A 25,504-nucleotide genomic window follows, 5' to 3' on the forward strand; every position below is an offset into this window, starting at 1 on the left:
AACATTGTGATATGCTGTGTCTTATGTTAGACTCGAAGAAGATTGTTATATGCCTTTTAAAGTTACGGAAACATTTCTGTAAAAAATCAAAGATTATATTAGAACGAAAAATTAAAAAAAATTTTTTTTTAAATTTTGTTAATGGTTAAATCGCGAAAATAATAGTAATTGGTAAGAAAATTGTGTATTTATTATGTATAAATATGTATTTAAAGATAATCACGGGCTTGGATGACTTTCATTACACAGAAAGAACGTTTTGTGTTAAAAAATTTAGCTAAATAGATCTGAAAATATAATTTTGTTAGACCATTAAAATAATTATATAGAACGCTCAAGCTGGCTGCTAGAATACCAAAATTTTTTACAGCATTCGTCATCATGCTCGAGTTTCCTACATAATTATTTTGATGGACCAACGAAATTATTTTCAGATTTAGCTAAATTTTTATATACTTCAACAAAATTACTCTTTCCATGTATTGAATTTTCCGACCGGGAATTATTACTGTCCGTCCATCGTTCCGTCCGACAGGACCAATTGTTCGTGATACAACGAGAAAAGGAAGGATGAGTAAGCGCTTGGAGATGAAAGTCGATCGATCCAGTCGCGATCATTGATACCTTAACGTGACGATAGTGCAATATCACTGGAATATTTTTACGATATTAACCCTTACCGTACTAATATGGGTAACTAGTGACCGAGCGATTCCTGTTCGTACAAGTTTCTTTGAGTCTTTCGGTAATTACAAATTATACTACATTTTATTATTTTCCAAAATAAAGAGTCAATATTTATTCTAGAAAGTTGAAAGTATGTTGGTGAATTTTTAGACATTTTTTGAATTATTTTGAAGAGGTGAAAAAAACGAAGACATTCTAGTGACCCTTGATGGCATGGATGAGGCACCAAATTGTAGATGGTACGGTAAGGGTTAATCGAATTGATGATTGCAACGACTGTTCCTTAAGAATTCTGCGGCACAGCAGACAATCGGTTTTGAGGAGCAACGACTGCGATGCGTTTGACAGTACGTGTGATTTTTCACGTGTAGACATTGCACGAACACGTGTGCGTCACACATAGCAAATCGTTTGTATATTAATTTCCTTCCTTTTTTTTTCTTCGGGCGAGCGTACCGCCGAAACTGTATAATAACTGTATAATTCTCGATCTGATTAACTACGATGACGATATTTATTTAATAAAAGTCTGTTTTACGAATACCTTACGTTTCTGTCAACTTCTTTGTCCACGGTTGCCTAATATTACCCAATTCCTATTTCTATCAATGTAGATTAACTTTTATCTCCGTTTATTTTATTCTTAATTCTTTAATTAATTTACTTTTTAGTCTATTAATAAACTTGTTAATTTACACTCTTCATCTTTTTCTAAATCTTAACTAGGAAAAAAAATAGAAACTAACAAAAGTTAAATCAAGATTAAAATTATAGTATAGAAACAGGCATAATTTAATTTGCTTGTCTGGCGACTCGGCTTATCTTTTTTCTGGCTGTTCTCCAGCGAACTGGAAATAACGAGACACGTGAAAAGAAACAAATAGGCATTTATTCACAAGAGGCAGGTGTAGTTACAGTAGTTTCATTTCTGTCTTGCTTTTCGTATATATGTGTACATATACATTCGTGTATATGTATATATACACATATATATTTATATATTTATAATAGTATCTTGTAAACCGACCCGTAATCACCGATCGGCTCAACTACGCAATACAAATGGGCATGAACAATGGGGGCGGGTGCATACAAAGTGTTTGTCCTCTCGCACACGAAACGCGCCGTTTCTATTCCGTTTCGTCTTCTCCTTTTTTATGTTCTTTTTTGAAATTTTACTTTAAGCGCAGCGAGATTCCACTTTATAAAATACTGTGTGTACGTATGTGTGAATGTGTATCGTCAGATAGAATCTCGCTGCTCGTTTCACTTGCACGCTGGCGATTCGCCGTGTCCCGATCTTGACGAATCGCTCTAAATCGCGGACGTACTCGGAACTCAGATGTCCTCGTTCCGCTTCTTCCTAATTATGTGCTTCTCGCGGCACTTTAGGTGAGTATCGTTCAGGGGAGAGTGGTTCCGGTCGGCCCAAAAGGGTAAGTCAGCTTGTGAAATTGCGTAATCGCATATGAAAATGCAATACGTTGCTAAGTAGGAACCGATCGTCGATATGATACATAATAAAGGAAAGGACCTCTATCTCCAATTAATCGGCGATTCCTCTCTCTCTCGTACGATTCTCACCTCTTCCGCAAAGGTATCGGTGTGTGGTAACAATATATAATATATAGTATGACAATATACGACGATGGCGGTTCTTTAAATTTGTCCCCTATAGTAACGCGACGATGACGTGTGATCATGACAACAATGTAATAACAATGAGGCTTTTAGCGGCGATAGCGTGAATAATCATAGAGTAAATCCGTAATTAATTCGTAATAATGAGGCGAGTCATCGCGCGACGCGAGTCTCGTCGAATGTAAAGCGCTCCTCTCGTTTCGAAACGAATTAATCAATAGAGCAATTAGTATAAAGGTATAGAGAGAGGTATGTACTCTTCTCAAGGTAGAGAAAGAGAGACAGAGACAGAGAGAGAAAGAGAAAGAGACACTATAATTATCGATGAAGCAATCGTGTTTCTTTTGTGCAGAACAACTCTTCTATCAGTAGATTCGCATTTCTTCTTCGTTAAGGGTATTACATGTCACGGTAAATACAGTAAGGTTCGCTATGCTATGTCAATTATAAGTGGCTCTTGTCGTGTTTCACCAACTGAAACCCACCCCCTTTCCCCTCCGCCCCTCCACCCTCCCAAGCTCCAGTCCACCCCATCATTCGAGATTATTTCCCCCGTGACGACGTGTCAACACCTATATAAAGAGACAGTTAAGCTATGCGCAATTTGTGTGAGAGTGTGTTAAGTTTTTCTCTCTTCCATACGTACGCGTCTATACACACACGTGTGGCTGTATCTACTTGGGATTATACGTGCACGTGCGCGTGTGTGTGTGTGTGATGTGTATGTGTGTGTACGTGAATGCGAGTGATTGTGCATCGCCACGTGTGCGGTGCGATGACGTTTTCGTGAACGTATCTGTCCGTTAAATCCCACAGCTTCGGCCTTACTCTCTATACTTGTATATCATATTTACAGCCACACCATTTGTTAATTTCTCTTGCGCGCTTCTCGAGGCTGTTCTCCCTCTGAGGAAAAAAGAAAAAAAAAAGCAAGGGTGAGTCGAAGGAAACGCGGGCGGACATTCGCGAAGAATCTCGCTTCTGCGAATCTTCGAAGTCGAATTGATATATATCGGCATTTGCGATTTTCAGGAGCGACTCGACTTCGCGAAATGAGCTTCACCGCCATGAACTCCTTCAATCCCACGTTTCGCAAACTCGCGACGCCACCGGCTATTTCTCTCTCGAGTTCCCTGTACAAGGTACATGATGTTATGCGACATTTAAATACGTTAGTTCGCAATACGAAATGAAAGAAGAAAAGATCTCGCGACGATGATGACTGATAAAGAGAGAAATATCGCGATGAACTATTTACATAATAATAATAATAATAATAATAATAATAATCATCGCCCTCCCCGATCAGCATATACTCATACAAACTCATTCTTTCACGCACACTCTCCCGCAACGCTCTATTATATCTCGCCTCTCTTCTTTTCGCTTTTCTCGGTGTATGTTTTTTTTTCTCTTACTTATAACGCTACATAGAAATATCTTCGTTCTGGGTCCCGCACAACTTTGTATCTCTCGCAACGACGATGGCTCATACGACGTGACCGTCCTCGCAGGACGACGAGGACTGCGTTCTCTGAATGGGAAAGGCTGTCTCTCGAGGAAAATAGGAGGATGCGATTTCAGTGGCTCACAATCCCATATCTCGCTCACTTTTCTCTCCGGATACATGTAATCATCGATAAATGCCACTTGGGTTTATTGGGAACATGGGATTTGATGAACAATTTATTATTTTATTAATCCTTAAAATATCAAGTTACTTTTTTTATGATTATCGTACAAAATTAAAAGGTTAAAACCAATGAAGGGTTAATTACAAATTAGGCGTGTATTGTATTAGTGCACGTGTTTCGTAACCAGAAAAACAGCGGTGAGTCTTCTTTACGCATCAATCGTCATCAGTATGCACGCGTGCGAATGTATATATGTATCGTGGATTCGAGATGCGATGCGATCAGATTTATACAAGTGTTACCACCGAAACGTGCCCGAAGTTACGTTCCCAGCTAAATTCTACGAGATAGCGGCGATCGCTAGTGCGAAGTGCAGTCCATGGGCTTGTATATGTTCCTACCGTATATGAGACGTGTGTGTCTAAATGCTGTGGGAATAAGTCTTCGTACGTGTTTTCATGTGTTAATGACTTCTTTGGTACGAACATACTTCCGAGCGTGCGTCTCTATTCACTGGGGTAGCGATCGGAGAAATTGCGATGGCCTGATATGCATACGATTTTTTTTTTAACTGCAATTCGTCGTGCTACGATGCGCCTAGCGGTAACAATTATTTAGCGTTTGCGTTTACGAGGATAACAATTATCACCGACGATAATAATTATTAATACCGTCGTTATTCTTGGTTTAACAATTATCACCGCACTTCTTCTAGGTGTTGTGTAAACGTTATTGCGCGCACAACGACCGACTACGATCGCGCGTGATTTCGATACGATTGCACACCACTGATTTTTCGCCTAAGTGCTATTCCTCCCCCCTTGTCCTCCCCCCACCCCTGGTTGAAATCTAAAGGACGGTCGCGGTATAAGTATTTGTCGTATCGGCTTCGTGATCTCCGAGGTGCTGCAAAGCTCTCCCGTAAAGCTCCTATTTAATTCGCCATAAAAAATAAACTCCCTATTGGCCGTCGTGTAAACGTGCGCGCATGTGTTTGCGGATTGTTCCCGGACCTATCGCGCTCGATTGGCGCACCATCGTCGAAATAAGAAAACGCGATGACGTCCGTGGAATACCCGGTCGCGGTGCTGGCCTGTGTATATATGTGTGTGTGTGTGTATGTGTGCGTGTGCAAACGAAAATACGTTCTCCGCACTCGCGTATACATGTACTCTGGTCGTCGTCCTCGCTTCTCTAATCTGTATACCCGAGATTTCACACGCACGTGTATAATATGTGTGTATGTTGTGTTATATATTATATTTATATATATGCAAGCTCTCTATGGCTCCCCTCGAATCACCTCGAATGCCTTCGCGGATATACACTTACTACTACGCTAATTGCAGAGCTCATTCACTCTCCGACACGCACACAACCTGATTCGCTCGCGAGATCCCACTGGCGGGCTCCTTCTCCATCTTTCCCGCTCGAGCAAGCGAATTGATTAAAACTTAGCGCGATAATCACCATCTTGTATATACAAACAATTTTGCTCTCCAAACTCTTCTGATTCTTTCGTTTTTTTCTCCCCATCCCCGCCTCCCTACCTTCCCCGAGCTTTTTCTTCCCATTAATTTCTTGCAAATGTTGCTCACAAGCTGGTACGCTGCCTCCTAAGGATTTCCGCGACAGGATCGACGTCATCCTTGTCTCTCGATGGAACGCGGCAAATTCGCGACAATCTCCCTCCTTCATCGGATTCATTGCATTAACATACATAACATCATATCGACATAAGTAAGCGTAGTCCACTATAGCTGTGGTATTGGTATAGCACTCTGCGCAATTCTTCGCGAAATTCAGTCGTTTACGTTGTAAAGAGAATATCCATTCGCCCTACGGCTGCCTCCCGGCACATCAGGCTCGATCCCGACGTTTCTCTAGGGATTGCTTTCCCAACGGGTGAACTGGATACGCCTGGTGTCCAGGGAGGGCGACAGCAGCGACTTGAGGGACGCGCTCGGCGGCGAGAGTTAACTTTTTTTTAAACTTAAGTTAATTCAATCTTAACTTTTATCAAGTTAATTTTTTATTTCTTCAGTTGTTAACTTAATTTGATTAATTTTATAGCATAGTAACATGAAATTTAGCACATCACGCGGCATTTTAATCCAGTTCACTTTAAATTAATCTGATACTTAACTATATATATATATATGGTACATATATATATTTATATATTATATATTTCTGTATTTTAATTTAAATTTCTAGACTTAATGTGAAGATTATTAATTAACTTATGATAAAACTTCTTAATGTTGGGGGGGAAGATATCTTGATAAAAGTAGTTTACCTGCAGCGAGAGAGCCTCGTCTCAGGACTCGCCCTGCTTGTTCCTACGGCCAGTTAAAGATCCAACTAAAGACTTCAGAGTTGCGCCTAAGCCTCTGCCGCTTGGAGTATTAAGACTGCTGGCATTTCTGAAGCCCTGTGGATGTGCGTCCAAACATTTCTGGTACCTCAACTTAAACAGAAACAGAAACATCTTCTTTATCTAACATTTCCGTTTAGCTAAGAGAATTTAGTCCTTGAGAGAGAATCCTTACCTTGCAAGCGGCTTCAATTGTCTTACAGAGAGCTCCGCTGCTGGGTTCACAATTGAAGACGTGTGCGATGAACAAGTCCTGTGCGGTGTGCATAATGAAAGCACATTGCTTTACGTTGCGGCCTATACCGAGGAATGACAGGTAGCGTACTCGACATTCAGTGATGAGCTTGTCGTCCTGAAAAAAATTACAATATTATGAATAGTTGATTGTACTTTTATTAATTTTTTTTGACGTCGACGTTTCTTTACTTACGTTGGGCGTAAGAATGGAAATCATGCTAGGAGCTACGGCGACGTTGACGTTTCGCCATTGATTGATCGGCGTGTTCGTCACGATATGTTCTATCGCCTCGTTCAGCACTTCCATGCCAGTTGCTTGATTGACTTGCATGGATCCGAGATACTGCGCTCGCAACACCTTCTTCGGTTCTTCCATCGGTGTTGGAAAAGATTGTGCTGCGCAAAGATATAACATGAGAGTTATTTAACTTCTTAAGTTTATCTCACTGTCTGTCTCACTCTCTTTCAAGTAATTATTTATTAAAAGTCTGATTTCTAATTCCTTAAATCAATTTTCGTTAACTTATTAACTAAAAGATTTTTTTTATAACTATATATAACTCTCGTAATTAATATAACCCTGCTAGTGTATTCGAGTCTATTTGATCTAAGATGTACTTTATTTTTACATATATTTTATTAGTAAAATTTATTATTTAAAAATTTTTCTTTGATATTTGATGATTTTGACAGTTAATATAAGATATATTTTTCTATAAAAAATTTTTTTATTTTTTAAAGTTTTAAATCATACTGATCTAAATAACATCGTATAGTAACAGATCAGCAGGATTAATAAAATATTTAATTTTTCCAAATATATACTAAAATAAAAGAAATTAATTTGGTTACTTACTGACTAGTGCCTGACCGTTTCTGTGGAAACGCCGATGTTCAGTGGGCAGATTTGTAGGTCTCGTTGCGAGACTTGTCCGGCCGTTGATGTCCACCGGTTTCGCGAGATTCTGATGTTGGGAACGCTCGATCATTATCTTCTTGCAAATGTCACGAAGCGTGTTTGCAATCGTGCGCGCCGGTATGTCGCAACGAAACACATGACACATGTGTTTCCTGGTCGATCGGTCTCTTGCTACATAAGCAAAGTCCCTGAAAGCAATACGCATTTTATAATCGAATGTTTATCAGATTGAGAATTTTTCTTTTAATTTTACTTTGTACTGCATTTTATGCGATAATTTATATCGTTGTATATATATATATATATTATATCTTACCTTTCGCTATTAGATCCGTCCAAAAAAGAGCAGACATTTATGAAAACAATGTAAATAATAATTAATAGTAGAGTAAATAAATTTAATATTTATTGTATAAAATTCTATATTTTAAAAGTTGTACATTTCGACAAAAAATTCGGTGCTTTAATTTATTTAAACATAATTAATAATTTACTCACCGACAATGGTCTCTTCCTACGCCCCACACTCTAACTGTATGAATAGGCTGAGTGTTAAGTACAGTGAGATTCTCCGGATCGATCAGTTTGAGCGCGCCCTCGTCCAAGTCCATAAATAGATCCTTGCCCTGAAATATTTCGTAACATATCTCTCATCTATGTGCTTATAGTACCGTAGTAAAATCGAAATCAGTATATCGCTAACTACTTAAGAAATAAAAAGTTCTAAATATGATTTTTTATAAATCATATCGCTTATTTTGAACCTGACCGTTTGTTCAGTACACTGAGATATTATATTTCCACATTCCGTACATTTATAAATTCATGATTAATAATTGAAATATAAGAGATAAGAATTTAACTTATAAACTACTTAGTTTGTGAAGGAACTTACATCACCCCATCGTCCGACGACATCCAAAAGATCGTTTCTACCGAGTGAGAGATCCACGATGCACTTATTGACAGCCTTGCTGCTTCTCTCGGGTGTCAGATCTTCTTCCGCGATCTCCGTCCAACCCAAGGATCGCACGGCAAATCTGATTGGCTTGTCCCTACCCTCGGAGTCCGCTCTGGCAGGATAGCTTCTTCGTCTGAGAAAATAAAGAAAGAAATAAAGATGAATCAACGGCAACCACAAAAAAATTGTAAATCAATCGAGATTTGCTTACTTGAGCGCTAATTCCACCTTTCTCTTGTTTTCTAATTCCTGATCCAGAGCCGAGCTTGTGTTGCTGCGAGTCACTGTGTTCACCATACCGCTTAAAGTGTGAAAATTGTTTATCTGCAATGAAAATTTGTGAACAAAAATTATGATACTGAATGGAAAGCTTTGAACTAATGTTATATAATCTTAATTAATAGTGCGTAATAATTTATTTAAATGATAATTTACCTTGTCTTATAATAATAAATTATAATATGTTTTGACAAATTATTTACTTACGCTATCATTATCCTTAACGAGGCTTCGGCGTGCCTCCGTTTTCAAATGTAGAGGAGCCTCTGGCGGTTCTCTCTGTATATTTCCGCTTTTCACATGCCAATAATAAGGTCCATTCTCATCTAAAATAGCATTGGATCCGATCATCAATAAAATTCGAAAGCCAAAATTTATGATAGTCGTGATAACTTTAATTATCGATTATTAATTTTGTCAATATATTTTCATAAATAAAAAAAAGATAAGAAAAATTGAGAAAATAAAAACCTGATATTGTATACCTCTGCTTAAATAATATTTTTAACTTAATTCTTTTTATATTGTGTTATCTCTTTACTTTAGCAATTTCTTTTCTACCAAGTATTATCTAAATCCCTGCCACGTTTACGGAAACACGGGTTTGATACGAAAATCGTACTCATCGCTATCGTGAACCGATAATCGCACAGCATTTAGCGTTAAATACGAGCTTTTTCCAGCATCGATATCTCGATTGTCCGGAACTTTCCGAGAAAATGCTCAACTTTCGAAAACAATTTTTTAGAATCTAGAAAAGTTTTATCTCTACATTAACATTTCCCTCCACTTCTACCTTGTTTTTATCTCAATATAATTAATAGATTTGACACAATTTCTCAAGATGATAAATTCCTAATGCGTTACAAAAATTATTGCAGTTAAAGCCATAGGATAAAAAACGCAAGACAGTAAAACGTAAGCAGTAAACGAATCGACTAATCACAGCAGAGAATGTAAGGCAGTAATATTATATGAGAGCTCAGTAACAAATCCAAAATGTTGATTTGCTTACTGCTATTGTTTAAATTTTGTGTGTGTCATAGTACAAGAAATGATTGAAGCAATTGTCTCGATTACTTGAAACAAGTTCTTTTTTTTACTATTTGACGCAACTCTACTCCAATATCTACCTTCGTGTTTCTGCCAGCCCGGCGGCAGATTCTCGTCCTTATCCTCGGAATCGGTGCTGTCCATGTCCGCCGGTTTCTCCTGGGTATTGTTCTGCAGAATCGCATTGTTCTTCTGGTCCTTTGGCTGTCGTCGTTTCACTGGTACTGCGTATAGCTCGCTGTTCAGGCCACCCTCCACATGCGGCACGCCGCCCATCTCTGCGGTCTCGTTGTCGGGTTTCTCGCAATAACTGTAGTGCAAAGCCAAGAAAAACCAGGGTCAAGGAACGTTTCAGTTCACCTCGCAGTTCGGTTAAGTTGCACTATCGTCGCAATGTCCATTGAATAGTCAAGTAATACAAGTCTTGGTCCAAAAGACGTCTTATGCCCAATTTTATCACTTCCAGATAAGTTGCGGATAACCTTATCCAGGAGATATCTCCATTGTATTCTGGGAGATATCTCTTGGATAAAGTTATCTAGAGGTGAAGAAATTGGGCATTAGCCTAAAAGTCTCGAGAATTTAGACGTCTTTAAAATCTTACACAAAATGAAAAAACGCAAGTACTAGGAACAGGAAATAACAGTTTTCAACTTATCAGAAACCATGTCCTGTGCACTACACATTTTTTGATAAGTTGAAATAATAGGCCTATCATGACTATTTCTCTGAAGAATGGACTGTGATTAATCAGTTTCATACAGATGTTATTAAATTCGATTAAGGGTGCTATATAATAGTCTGTTATTCCTTGTTTCTATTGCTTGTGCTTTTTTATTGTATCTAAGACTTTAGAGAGTCTTTGCGTCGTCTGATTTTTTAAACAAGCATACTCATAATTTTTCTTATTATACAATCACAAGCAATAAGAAATACTAGCACAAGAGATACATTTTCCCTAGAGCCATGAATGTACATTTGTAAAAATATTTTAACTTCTTGCGTTCTTTTACGTGCATTTGCGATACAGAAAAGAAAAATAAAAAGTCAAGGCTAGCTAGAGCATCAATAAAAATTGATACAACTAGTTGTAAGAACCGCAACGGAAACAAAGAGTTACAGATCTTATTCGTTCAACAAGGAAACTAGCGATATAACATACTCGTACAGTGCAAGTTACAAATTCAATCATAGCGATATGCAGATTCGAAGAAACGTCTAGTCATTTTTATCGGCCTGCTTTGAATCCAAAAATTTCATTTAACGACGATTACTATTCCTGGCTCGACTGCGTTTGATTTGTTTAAATTCGTCTCGCAGCGTCATAAGGCGGTCACGCGATATCCATTGAAGTTCTCTCTGGTCTTTCTCTCTCTTCCCCTCGTCATCGTATATCGCGGAACTTCGTGAAGCGAGATTGTGGTCGCGTTCGCGTGACTTCGAGGAATTCCAGTTCACGACATTTCGTGGCGAATCACGATCGCCGAAATAAGCGGTTTGCTTTATTGCGTCGTTGTCCGGCCGTGTATACGTCTCGCGGAATCGTTCGGTCATTTTGTTAAGCATTCGCGAGAACGCGTCATCGACCACGGTACGGTAGAATGACAAATTGATTTCCGCTTGTTAAGTCGTCTGATCGGCTGTGCCGTCTCACTCGTAAACCGCGCTATCGATTCACCGCAAAAGAGTCCCCGTTATCGCTCCGCCACGAAAAATCCTCGCGTGCTAATCGAAGCTGGCTGCGACACGAGTCGGCCGCGGCAGGAGATTATTTACGGAGGCTTTAAAGTAAAACGTTCTTTGCGAGAGAGGACGAAGAGAAATTACGCTTTCGTAGCTGGAAACGATGTAAAATTATGTACCGTGCGCTCGTGAGGAACCGAGGACTCTATACAAAGTTGAAATAACTAAGGATAAATCGTCGGTGAAGAGATTGTAACAGGTGTCCGTCAAGCTCATTCTCTAAGAGGGAAAAAGATTTCAAGAGTATTCTCACTTGATATATTCTACAAACAGACGCAAAATAATTTTTAAGTTAAAAAAAATATGAAAAAAATTTGAAATTTGAATTTAAAATCAAGCCAAGTTAAACGTCTCAAAGGCCGGACGTCTGTATAAAATTTATTATTATTAATTTTCCAAATATTTTTCTATTGCAATATTATAATTTAATTGTATATTTAAGGATAACAATTAAATTATAATATTGTATTTTAGAAAGCATTTGAGATTAATAATATTTAATATAAACAAATATATAAAATTTCGTATAAATGTCCAGAAAGGACGTAGTACGTAACATGTCCGGTCACTAGAACGTTTACCTTAGATGAAGCAAATAATAAACTCGCATTGCGAACATATTGCTGTCATTGGAACTTACTGAAGCAAGTTGTTCATTCATGCTCGTTCACGCTTGTTATTTGGTTTGTCTATATTACTTCATACAATAATGTGGTTGCAGGACAATCCAATGGTACATAATCATTCAGAACTGTTCAACATAGTTCATTTATCACGCATTGCAGCAACGCAACGTCAGTGGAGAAATGTGATTGTGACAACAATTTCACGCGAAGGCCAGTGCAATTCAAAGCAAGCCTGGCACAAGCCAACACTCGCGTTTTTCTGTTGCATTTGATCCAGCTATTCATTTACTTTCATCGTGAACAGAGTATATATTTTTTAAAACAAAGTACGAAGAAAAAAAGCAAAATTTCTAGCCTTTAAAAAGTCTAATTTACTTTGTAATATGAAAGCTTGAAAGTTCAATGTATATCAACGGGGCATAGAATTTTATTTTAAGATCAACGTACAGAAGCCAAGAGAGATCTGTATATGAAAGTACAAGCGGCGAAAATTGCAAGAAATTGTGCTCCGTGATATACATTCTTATGCATTTCGCCTTAAAATATACTATATGATTGCGGGACAAATCATGTGTTTCAAAAATAAATAATAATAAGTAGAAAAGGAACCGATAAATGAATAACATAAATAAGAGAAAGAACTCTATATTCGATTAAAGTGGATCTTGATGTTTAATAATCTATGTAAATTTTTGTCTATTTTAATTTAAAAAATAAATCCAACATTTCATATAAGCGGCTCTTAAATAATTAATATTATTGCATAATATTTGATATTGCACAATATTATTGCCCTGGAAGTTAAATTGAGTCTCCAGACTATTTGTTTTGAATTGGTTAAAGCGAGAACATCAATAATATTATAAAATAATAGTACAATAATATTGAGCAGTTCTAATGGCAGCTTTATAGAAAAACAAGAAGGAAAAATTTTACAGTGGAAAACATGCGATACAATATCGTGGTTTAATCAAAGCAAGCAGAGTGGTGTCTCTCGGACACCAGTGTGAATTTCCAGTGTGGTTTAACGCTCGCGATTCCATCCCTTCGTAGTACTCTGTACAGCATCCCGTAAGCGATAATGCGAATACATCGTCTACAAACAGCGGCTTTAATCTGCATAGGATTGCTTACGAGAAAACGGGGCGTTTCATTTCGACGAGTACGCCGTTCGTTACAGTGAAACAAACAGAAGCAACAACTTGGGCACACAAAAGAGAAGCGATGGGACGGGTGATGGCAAGCGGATCAAAATCTGCAAGAGAGGGATGGGGTATCACGAGACCACGAGGGTGTGTTCGTACGTACTTTCTCGACCCGGAAGTGTCCGCAGCGTCGATCGATCCCGCGGATCCCGACTGAAGGGCGTGAGACTGAGGCAGGATCGCGCTCGACGACGACGTGGACGACGAGCGGGGATTCCCATTGAGGGTGTCGTCGACGAGAGCGGACTCCGCCACACCCTCGCAGCCGTACCTGAATCAGCATTGTTCATGCAACGCATTACAAGGGGAATGAATCGTAGTAGTGAGATAATGACAATGTCTGTCGTGATTGCGCTGCTCGCTTATTAATCCTTAAACGACGCGATTCCCTTCGTGATTCACTCGAATCGCTTTTATATTATATCATTTCGTCATAAAGAGATTTGAGCGATTTAAGGAATTCGAGAGATTTAAGGTTTAAGCTGAGCTTCTAATTACTGAGAAAAATATTCTAATTAAACTAACAAAAGGGCCAAGAATGGCATTTTGGTATTCTGGTTGTCATAAGAAACTCTGTTTGGTCTCACCAAAACGTCATTCTTGCTGGTTTAACAAGAACATTTTTTTCAGCGTAAACTTTATTGTATATTTCTACAGATATTTCTTTCTATCTTCCATTTTACATATGTTTTTTCTAATTAAGTGCGATATGTTATTTTCACGATACATCGTTTTCTCAATCCTAAATAATTAATAACTTTCAATGTTCAATGTTTTATTATGTGGATATATATCTCTGCTTTTACATACATTTTGACTTGATACATTTATAAACTGTATGACACAATCTGAGTGCAATATCCATGAAGTCGATTCGAAGTGCTGTTAAAATAAAATGTTACGTATTTTATGTCCGCTTAGTCTGGGATGCACTCTTACTGCGAGCGAATGCACGCATTTTCTCGCGAATGGGAATCGTGTGAGTGCAAGGAAGGCATTTTAATTAACGATCGGGGAACAGTGCCAGGCACCGATGTGGTTAGTACAGGGTCGCTAACCATGTCGAAGTAATTAAGGGATTAGTCGAGCGGTTTGCTGACTAACGCCAGCTGCCTCTCTTGAGTATCGTTCGGGCATTAGAGGAGGTACCTAAGGGCCACGTTTCCTTTGAACGCACTCAAGGAATACGGATTCTCGACTTCGAGGCCTTTAATCGGCAGGATTATAACCAACTACGTGAGTCCGTAAGCGAAAACTTTTCCTCGGTACCGACTTGACTTATTTCGCACGAAGGACTTCGATGTTAAAAGTTTAGGGTAAGCGGAAATAAAAATGTTTGCGCAAGGAGAACGGTATCATCGTTTCCCTTTAAATTTTTAAGTTTTGATAGAATCATATAATTGTAATTTTATGTTACATTGATCGACTAGATATCATAATTTTGTCGAAAAGGTATTATTTTATACGTAATCTAAGTAGGAAATTAAATGGTAAGCAATTTCGTTAATTTTTATAAAAATTTTATGATTAATAAAATTACTAAAGTGCATTCTTGTTTTGTTGAGAGTCTATCTAAAATTTTACCCCGTGTCGCGCAGGTGCAGCTGCGTGACACTTATTGCTTCTCCCCTTTCGTTTAACCCTTCTGCCACCCTCCCGTCTAGCGTAAGGGTCGTCTCCGTATTATCGGCGATCAGTCTCAATTTCCTTTAACGAAGATTGCACGATTATTAACAAGAGTTTGGGTTTCTGCTATTATTGTATCACAACTAAATAGTCCTACCTAAGAATCAAGTGGATGCATCGATACACACTCGGTATTCGCGACTTTCTTAAAATTGCCCGATAATAATCGGAATAATTTCTTATACGTGCCGCTAATTGGTGAACCTACTTCTCATCGCTTGTAACAGGAGAAAACTACCAACTGCGTGTGTGCAACGCGTGCTTGGAAAGAAATTTTCAAACTTCTTTCCGCATGTTACAATGGCGAGAAAATATCGAGCGTGATCGAAAAAGGCTGCTTGAAGACGAGAATAAATAACTTTGAAAAGGTGCCTCTATAAAAGGAAAGAGCAAAACGTAATTGAATTTCCAAAAAAGGCGATGTGAACGATAACAACGTACGACACGCGAAGCCAAATGACAATTTTGTACAAATATGTGGGTTAGATATGAGGGGTGTCTTGGAAATTTGCCAAAAGTTTCGAGAGAGTATCTTTATATTTTATATTAGGGATGCGTGAAAGAACAATGAACTAGAGATTCTCAATTAAAAAATTGGACAATTTAGACAACTTTTAATTGGTGCTAAAGAGAAATTGGATAATATGGCGAATCAAACCATACATACGGTTGATTCGCCATATTTTTTAGGACCTACAAGATGGAATAAAACAAATGCGTAATCTATCTCCTTCTATCTTAAGTAGATCCTAAAAAATATGGCGGACCAAACATATGGACCAATCTCTTACTTGAGGATCTCTACGATCGACGAGATATCGAATGTGTCTGCGAGAATTCCATCGTCGATTAACACCCGGGGAATTCTTTTGGCGTCGTTGCATTCATCTCCAGATACATTGGTTCCGCCCAATGATCGGAACGCAACGATCTATCGAATTACAAACATTATGAGCGGCGTGACGTGCTCGGTTATTAAACGCGTTATTAATTAATTCCGGTAATGTCGTATATCCTGGTCAGGTTTGAATCGAACGGACCGACGAGCGTTTTATCGGAAATGAAATCGCGATATTGACGCATTGACGTAATTCGTTTTGGAGGAACGTTAACTCGGTTCTCGCGATAACGTTATAGTCGAGGATCGTTATTAATGCCGTTAATCCTGGGATTGGCGGTATTGCGACTGTATAGTATCTGGAATATTGGGTTATTGACACCGGGCGCATCGATCGATCAATGTATCCCGTACAGTGTTATGAGATCAATGATCGCCTCGGTGGACGACGACGCGGTCAATTTGAGCGGCTGAAACACTCTGAGATTCGTCTCGAATGGTCGTAAATCGATGGCAATGTGATAACGGAACATCTTGTAATATGAAATGGGGAGATATCTATAAATATATATAAAAAAAAGAAGAAACGTTGATGGGATTGAAACTTAATTCCCCACTGGCAACGTTGGACATTAAAGGCACAATTTATTTTTTAAATTCTCATAAATTTAGTCGTAAATTTATGAGAGTTTAATATAAAAATTTTAATATAAATTTAATATAGAGAAAATTATGAGAATTCAATATAAAAAAATAAGTAAAATATAATTTAAAACTCTTGCGATAGTATAAAAACTCGTTATTGAAACTTTCATAAGCATATATAAAGAACAGTTTTCGTTAGATTCAGATTTAAAAATAATTTTGTTATACTATCGACATAATTATGTAGGACACTAAAATTGATTGCTAGAATGCCAAAACTTTTTGCAGTATTGCTCATCATGTTGAAGTTTCCTACATAATTATTTTGATGGCTCAATAAAATTATATTCAGATCTGTATCTATCTAAAGTTTTTTTTAGATAAATTCAACAAAATTGTTCTTTCCGTGTAAGAATTTTTCAAATTTGTATACAATCTGGCACAATACAAAAATATGTACTAAAGTTTGAAGACCTAGATTGCGGATGAAGGGTAAAGTTTGAAGAACCAGATTTGCGGATGAAAGGTGATAAAAAACTTCACATTGCCAATGAAGGATTAAAAAACTTCTTTTAATTATTTGTGCTACACAAACACACGCGCATACACACGAAAATTTTGGAAATTAACAATATATCGCGCTACCTGGCAAGGAGTAAAGATAAACTGATCGCGGTACAACTTAAATCAGCTGCCACGGGACGGTAATTGTAATCCAGCCGGCGCGGCGCGTACACGCGCGCATCGCCGTAACTTTCAGTCAGATGTAATTAAACCCAATTAGGTCGTAAGGTGAGCAACTTCTGACGCACCTGGCTGGGCCGTAAATTACGTCGGACCCCCTTTTCCGCTCGTGTCTATCTTGCCGGCACTATGATTACAGTATTCGTAATTTTATGGTTTCTGCTCGAGAACGTGGATCATTATCTTCTGATTACATTACTATCGTCATAAATCGCGGCCCTTTTCAGGGAAACGTGAATTAAATTGTCAGGTAAGGCACGAGATAGAAAGGAATCATTTCCGTAATTATAAAGCACAAAAAAGCACATTATGAAATTAAAAAAAAAAATCACACAAAAAATAGCTTAAATACTGACGTCATAATAACGGCTTATCTTTCGAAGGAGTTTATATTCCTTTGGATTTGTACCGCATCGATCCTTAACGCGCCCTGCATTCTGTCAGTGTATTCACACAGTAACGATCGGTTCTCCCCTATTAATGGAATCCGACAAACGTTTCACCACGGATAAGAGAAAAAGAGAGAGTGAGAAAAGGAAAGATAAACACGTAGAGGTTGCAGAGTGTCGAGGAGGTCGGAATCGACTCTCCTGGGTGTCTGTAATTCGCTGTCGGTGTTTGTCGATCGGCAGAAACAACGGCCGATCGACTGTGACGTGGACATCAGCGAGGGGTGATTTGCGCGAAGGGAGTTAAAAGGGAAAGGGACAGAGAAGGGAAAAAAGTGAGAAAGCCCAGAGAGGAAAAAGTGGCGCACGGCCGAAACATCGTGTAGGTAGATGGACGTCCACGCGGAGTGTGGTGCAAAGTGAAAGAGAAAGAGAGAGAGAGAGAGAGAATGGGAAAGAGAGAAAGAGAGTCGGGCTGTTCCTCTCCTCGCTCGATCAATACACACTACCAGCAACCACCCAACCCACCCTTCACGTCTCTGCCCCACGGCACAACCCCTCGACCACTGTGCGGCGCTCACCCGCCAACGTCACCCCATTTCGAGCGCACAGCTACCACCGTACATACACACGCATATGTATATGCATGCAAGTACACGTTATACATCGAACAGACGATACAGATCGCTGTGGTATCGACGAAGCCGCCGTCATTTTCACCGTCTTTTTGGCTTGATTGACAGAGATCAACTTTGTCGACACGATCGACGAGCAATCGGCAAACGTGTTCCGTGGAAATCATCCCCGAGAATTGCGAATGGACAGGCCGATACCAGAACCTATATTCGAATACGTCTGTTTTATTTCTATAACGTGCGGTGTTATGGAGTTATAGGCTTGGTCTCTTATTGATAGGTTGGGTACCTAGAACACATAGAATCGCTAGGCTTTGTCGAAACTAGGGAGGGTATTCCCTATGGCTCTTTCACCCTTCGAGTGGCTGGCGGTGCCGTATACAGCCCGCCGAGGTAATTAAGTTCTGGCCGATCCGATGGGAGGAAGTCTCAAGAGCTTCGGAGAGAGCTTGCTCGTGGTTTCTCCAAATACATTCAGTGGCCTTGCAATTAAACTACTATTAGAACTTCTTGCAAAAATCATTAATTTACGAATCGCTACATTCTCATACCGCCAATATGGAATAAAATACGTATAATTGAAAAAGTGAAGTAAAAAGTGTGAATCACATAACACAAAAGTAAATCGTAATAACTTTTACTACACATTAGATTAATTTCGAATGAATCGGGTAATTGCAAAGAGTATAAATTAGGGATACACGAGATCGTAAAATTACCGGATTCCGCATATCTGATATCGAAGAAAGCAATTTCTTTGAGTCGGATATTCGACATTTTCCGGATATCCGACCGAATTCCGAGAAAGTGTCGTCTAAAAAAAAGGGGGGAGGGGGCCTATAGGGAAAAAGATTGTAATTTTGCAACAATGTATGAGATATTATAGCATCATGAATATGCATACTTATTTTTAAAACATTTGTATAAGAAAAAAATTAATAATTTAATAATCAAAAACTCCAAAACCAGGGCGAATGAGAGTCAGCGTGGTAACTAATACGCAATCTTAATTCTTCAATCCAAAAATAGAATCTTTATTCCAAAAATAGTACGTTTCAGTTCATGAAGATGGTTTTGGAACCACTTTCAGCAAACAAATTTAAAATATCAATCCCTTCATGTCAAAGAAAAAATCACCATTAGATTAGCAGATTTGATGTTATAATCTATTCGAAACATTAAATTATCTTATAAATATTTCTATTGAACAAGTTTCAAATTAACAATAAAACTGGTGACTCACTCCAAGACGTAGAAGGAATTTGTCTCAACATTGAATCAACTAAATACAAAATATGCGTTTTTAATTTGATACTTTTTAGTATGATATTTTAATATGATACTTTTTAGCCTACTTAGTAACAAAGACAAGATGATTAGAAAAGGGATAAAAAAGATCGTAAAATAAAAACTGAATAGATTATAAAACAAAATGTGAATTAGGTAGAACGTAAACAGAATTTAAATAGGTATATACGTATATTGAATTTGTAAAAAATGAAATTTAGTAGAATGGATAACGACAGGATGAAAGGAGGAAAGTGAGGAGAAAGATCTAATATAGAAAGTAATAAATTAAAATGTGTGAGAGAGAGAGAGAGAGAGAGAAAAAACGGGACGAGTTAATAATAAATTAGAAACTCTAATAATAAATTAGAAAGTATGTGCGGATTTTTTCGAGATACATCGCCAAGTTTAGTAGGTTTAATGTTTCTTGCTCGTTAGGAAAAATCAAGAGAAACAGAGTTCCCAAGCTTGCAGAGTTGAAAGCAAGGTCAAGCGACGATTGAAAGACGCCGATCTACGCACGCTTCGTGACGAGAATGTTCCGATAAATGACTCAATTCCCACAAATAGCCAATTCATGAAAGGAACTGAGTCACGTCCGTGAGAAAGACCTCAAAAATAGTTCGACTGAATTTACAATGTTTTCTCTGAGATAATTATTGTTCTCCTTTCTTTCTGCTAGATCATTTACAGTAAATTCGGTTGGACGCATTAGTGCGCTCTGGTTCACATTAAAGCCATTGATTTAATCTATATGCTGATTTAATCTAAGTGTATATATATATATATATAAATAAATGAAATGTAAATATTTAGAATTATAAAATGCATACTTTATCTCTAATAGCGCAAAATGTATGAGGATTCCACGATTTATATAACCGGTTTCTATGTTTATATTAAACCCATATCTTTCGTCAATTTTTTTACAACAGCTGTAATGTGTATAGAGTGCGTCCAATTAAATTAGCTATTAGAAGAATATATGTAAAAATTATATTCTTAACACCCTGCGTCTGCCATGTGAAATTTTGCATCTTCCATCCGTAATCTGGGTGTTCGAGCTTCAGTGCAGATTTTTATATTGTATAAAAATCTAAAAAAAATCTTGTATACTTTATTAATCGTGCTTATCCGCGTTTCACGCAGATTCTCGCGACAGAATGACCTGCGACCAATCATAGAAGTTTACTAATTGCGGCCGGTGCGTAAAAAAAGGAGAGATAAAAATTGACCAATCATAGTCGAATATTCTCCTCATATTCGACTGTGATTGGTTAATTCTTACAATTACAATCACTTACAACTACGCTTACACAATTAGAAATGGACTTACAATTTACAGTGTTTGACAAATTATCGCGGATAAATTGGTATCGACGTGTAAACTATCGATACTAAAAGCGCGAAAAATTCCGCGTGTATTATTAGCACCGTAAAATTTTTATCGGACGTGGTATAACTTTATTAGACGGTATAGTAACAACGTCTGCTTTAGGCACAGTAAACTATAGTGCCCGTTTCTCGTTTCATCGCCGTTCTTAGCTAGGAAATAGCGTCTCATCATGGTCGCTATAATAATGTCGAGGAATTTCTCACCCTCGCGTTAATCCGTATTTAGATGAATTTTTTAAATGCCACGTTTCTCCGTAAAATCTCGCAGTTTAAACAGAGTAATCTCACATTTAACAAGATAATCTCCACTTGCATAATTTCGCCCCTTCGTAGGGGCGTGTGTTTATGCCGCTAATTTTCCTTCACGTACTCCCGTGATTTAATGCCTTTCATGCTTAACGCCTATAACGAGCGCCTTCGCGATCGCAGATTCGTCCCGCCTTATGAAGACAAACCCCGGGCAAATCGCCTCTAAAACCTGTTTATACTGGAGGTAACAAGATCGTTTCGTCATCTCACGGGAATGAACGTTAGAGCACACTTGCTACCAGAAGTCTGACGTTTACCGAGTGTTTATCGCTTCATCATCGCGCCGCCGTCGTGAAATTCTCGCGGTCCACAACAGGGTCCTTTACGACGTATTATAATCGTCCATGTTTTTCGTCGATATTTTTCTCTCTTCTTTTTTTTTACGCACCGGCCGCAGCCAGTAAACCTTTATGATTGGTCGCGGGTCGTTCTGTCGTGGAATTTGCGCGAAACGCGGTTAATAAAGTTCCAAGCCGAGAGATGTACGTTTTTTTGTTCATCAAAAACCTCGACCATTCCCCTCTTGCCACTTTACGAGTCTGTTCTTTTTTTCTACGGAACCCGAAAACTCCGCTTTTTCTTTCTTCTAAAATCGGCCTCTTCCAGGCAAGATCTTTAGTTTTACTCACTTAGTGGATCAACTCGCGTACTGCCAGACTCTAATCTAACTTGCACGATAAAATGCAATCAAAAACGAATCAACGTCTAGAGCGGGGAAATTTTTTTCACAAAGAAAAAATGTACGCGTGTTTTTTTATAAAGGTCGGGCTGCGCGCTTTTATACTGGGAGTATCGATCCGCGCCGGATTGCATTTTATTTTGCGGCACCATCGCGCTTTTCATATTTGATATCCGACCGATTGCATCCGCGGCAGTTCTCTCCGCGATATCGAATACTAATAAACGTGTGAATATTAAATGTCTCGGGATCAATAGAATATTAATAGAGCGCATTGCGCGTTTCACACAGCATTACAAATTGTAGCAGCGGCAGTAATAATCGATCGCGGTACAAAAATTGCGTTGCCGAAAGCACGAAGAGTTCATGGAATGTAGAGATTCTCAGAGTTTGAACACCCCATACATAATTGGTCCGTCATATTTTTCAAAACTTGCTTAAGCTAGAATGAGACAGATAAGACGGAATAAGATATCGCATCTCATTCTATCTTATGTGCATCTATCTTCTTCTGTCTTAAGCAGATCCTGAAAAATATGGTGTACCAATCAGAAGTTGTCTAAACGGTGTCCAATTTCTTACTTGAGGATCTCTAGCGGAATGTTCTTCCTACGTGAGAATTATGCGGATCCGATCTCACCGATCTCTCCAACATCCGTGTAAGACTATTATCGCTGGAGTCCTTAGCCCTTAGTCCCTCTGCCGGCATATATCTCCAGGACGAAGCTATTGGCGGTTGCAGGAGAACACCCTGCATCCTGGACAGGACGATTCGTTCGCGTTTACGAGCGCCTTCGCTCCGGATTTCAGTTTAGCCCGATAATCTCCAACGGCTGGGCATCCTGGCAAGACCTCTCGGAACATTACTCTTTCTATCATTTCCCCTCGTCTTTTCTCTCTCCTGTCTTTTCTCCTCCTTTTTACTCGCTCTCTTTCCCCCCTTTACTCACTCTTTTCCTCTGTCGCCGTTTTTTCGGTCTCCAAACTGCTGGAGCTTTTTCAAAGCCCGACGTGGGAGGACTTATCAAGCACGCCGACTTTCTGGGGATCACCGATTACGTCCTGCAGGTATTACCGGAGAGAAAGAGGTGTCCCCCGGAAGAAAAAGGAGTCCTTGCGGAAGACGGTACGCGGACCGGTGGGTGGGATTCCATTTCCGGGATTTATGGACGCGTCGCGCGCGCATGCATGTGACTTGCAACGTGATGTCGGTTTCACCGTAATTTCCTCATACTTCACGCTATCGCGACTGCATCTCCTTCTGTCGGCATTTCTGTTGCGAAAGGCGCGCGCGCCGGCCAACAAACGTTTCCATTCATCAAACGTTCGTTTTCTTGATTGAGACGAAGTCTTTACAGGTCATCGGTAAAAATATATTGCCATTTAATTTATATAGCCTGGCTAATATTATATTCATGCTAGGGGAACAATTTCCTATTTTTATTTTCTCATCCTGAGCGCTATCATGCTATAAAGAGCTGAGGAAACCAAGTAATTTCTGATAGCAAGCTTTGTCTATTTCGTATTGTTTCGTATGTTGTAGGCGCAACATTGCAATAAAAAATCACTGGTTTCATTTGAGCGAGGCGAGAGACACTTGTGCAACCGGAGCGTTTCGATCATCGATAACTACCAGTCTAATCTCTAACTGGCCATTCAGGGCATTGAGATACGATCTGAGGCGTGGTCGCACGCCAATATAACCGCTCGTGACAGACTCGCGTATACACGGTGTTGAAAGCATCGCTCACTTTCTCTATCTCTCTCGCTACGGACGACGGAAGCGGAACTGAAGAGAATACCGTTCGGTTTCAACATGAGTCACACATAGATATCCAATTTCATACGTGTAATACATACAACTATGATTATTGCCAGATCTTATCAAAATAAATGACAATGTTTGCGGCACTCAGTATACTCGCGTCGCAACAGAATAATTATTCCGTACGTTCACCGTGAACTATCGGTCGCGCGATCGACTTCCAAGCCGCACGGCACGGCTCTTGCAAGATAATGGACCACCCGGATGTTTTCTTTTATTCGTATCCGTGTACCATTATAGAGCCCCCGAAGGTCTCTCCAGCGGTTGAAGGTTCATTCGCGCGACGGTATTGGTCAGGACAGAAATATCCGTCTCGAGAGCGTCTCGAGAGGCAATGATTATCGCGCGTGGAAAAGTTGCAGCAGCAACGAGAGGCTCGCGTTTAAAATCATCGAGAGTCTGTCTAACGATCGTCGTTCGAAACCAAGCACGCGACTGAAATAGAAATCTCTAGATCGGCAGCACTTCCAACTGATTAATTTTAAACTTTAGTAATCTAATTTCTTCAGAATAAAATAATAATTTAATTTATTTAGCTGTCATATATATTATATATTTATTTATTAAAGATATTTCAAATGTATATTTTTTGCAAAAAGTGAGCAGAATTAAAAATTTATACTTTTCGAATAAAAATAAATTTTATATATGTACATATAATAAGGTCAACATTTAATATTTAACAATATAATTTTATAGTTTAAATAAAAATTTTCTCATTTTATCTTAATTATTTTTAAAAAAACATATCTACTTCTTATTGAAATCATTTTTAATTCGGATTCTAATATTATTTTGTTAAAAAATACCAGTAGTAATATATCCTTAAGAAACGTCTTCAATGTTTTTTATATTAATATTGTTATTAATATAAAGTAACTGACTGCTTTTTAATTTAGAATAAATGGCAGGTTAAATTTAGAATAAATGTCGAGAGGAAAGTACACTCGATTGCAATTCACACGATGTAACTCGCGGTAAATCGATCTGCAATTTACCGTGCTATGCGACAGCGATTAAATTCGTTGTTAACCGGACCTACATTCGATTGTAATTCATGCAACACAGCAATTAGTTAATTTCATAATTTAGGATACAAACGAGTGGCATTCGTTATCAACTAACAATACGAAAAACAATATCGCCAATGTTTACGACGCGTTAAAGATGTAATGGTAATCTCTACTTGTGGTGGGGATGACGGTGAGTATCTGTGCACCTGCTGTTATCGTAGAGCCTCTATTACCATTACCGGTACCTAATGCTTTCCGGGTGTTAATGGAAAGCAGACACACGGTTCTAGTTACTACCTACGACCAACGAGACCAAAGGAGAAAGGGAAAACTGCGGATATTTTATGAGGATCGTAAAGTCGACGCTGAATGATTCGAAGCGGCTTCGACTGTACATCGCGCCTTTAGGCGTCGCAAATTAATTAAGTTTGTCAGCAATTAATGCCGTCAGCATTAGGATTAAGCGGACGAGCGAGCGGTTTCCGCTGTCTTTCAGAGCAAGGTTCTCGGTGAGAAATTTTGCATTAAATACCGAGCGTGTGTGGGCGATGCGGATTTAAAGTGAGTGAGCGGAGCGGAGTCCGAACGACTCGTGCCGGCTATTTCGTCGGGATGTTATTATGCAAATCGGACCGGCCCCGTTATTTTGTTACGCTTATTACATAATTACGACGGCGGTAATCGCCGGCATTCCGTG

The 25,504-nt window shown here is 38.8% G+C and overlaps 1 protein-coding gene across 5 annotated transcripts in view; it reads right to left on the reverse strand.

The window, feature by feature from the left end:
- Positions 1 to 6,241: 6,241 nt before the first annotated feature.
- The window catches only part of LOC108759850 (protein Fe65 homolog), a 201,015-nt gene continuing 181,752 nt past the window's right edge, over positions 6,242 to 25,504 (reverse strand). For 4 of the 5 annotated variants that reach the window (XM_018505510.1, XM_018505509.1, XM_018505511.1 and 1 more), the window contains 11 exons: positions 13,466 to 13,633; positions 9,869 to 10,098; positions 8,943 to 9,061; positions 8,668 to 8,780; positions 8,391 to 8,589; positions 7,994 to 8,121; positions 7,812 to 7,817; positions 7,433 to 7,683; positions 6,770 to 6,972; positions 6,515 to 6,691; positions 6,242 to 6,432 (listed from right to left, as the gene is read on the reverse strand). In XM_018505510.1, the coding sequence (XP_018361012.1) occupies positions 6,283 to 6,432; positions 6,515 to 6,691; positions 6,770 to 6,972; positions 7,433 to 7,683; positions 7,812 to 7,817; positions 7,994 to 8,121; positions 8,391 to 8,589; positions 8,668 to 8,780; positions 8,943 to 9,061; positions 9,869 to 10,098; positions 13,466 to 13,633 (1,744 nt within the window). In that variant the 3' untranslated portion in view covers positions 6,242 to 6,282. The remainder of the gene's footprint in view (positions 6,433 to 6,514; positions 6,692 to 6,769; positions 6,973 to 7,432; positions 7,684 to 7,811; positions 7,818 to 7,993; positions 8,122 to 8,390; positions 8,590 to 8,667; positions 8,781 to 8,942; positions 9,062 to 9,868; positions 10,099 to 13,465; positions 13,634 to 25,504) is intronic. The other variant, XM_018505512.1, reaches the window with a different exon arrangement.

The sequence above is a fragment of the Trachymyrmex cornetzi genome, unplaced genomic scaffold (genome assembly GCF_001594075.2).
Source record: "Trachymyrmex cornetzi isolate Tcor2-1 unplaced genomic scaffold, Tcor1.1 scaffold209, whole genome shotgun sequence".
Classification (NCBI taxonomy): Eukaryota; Metazoa; Arthropoda; class Insecta; order Hymenoptera; family Formicidae; genus Trachymyrmex; species Trachymyrmex cornetzi.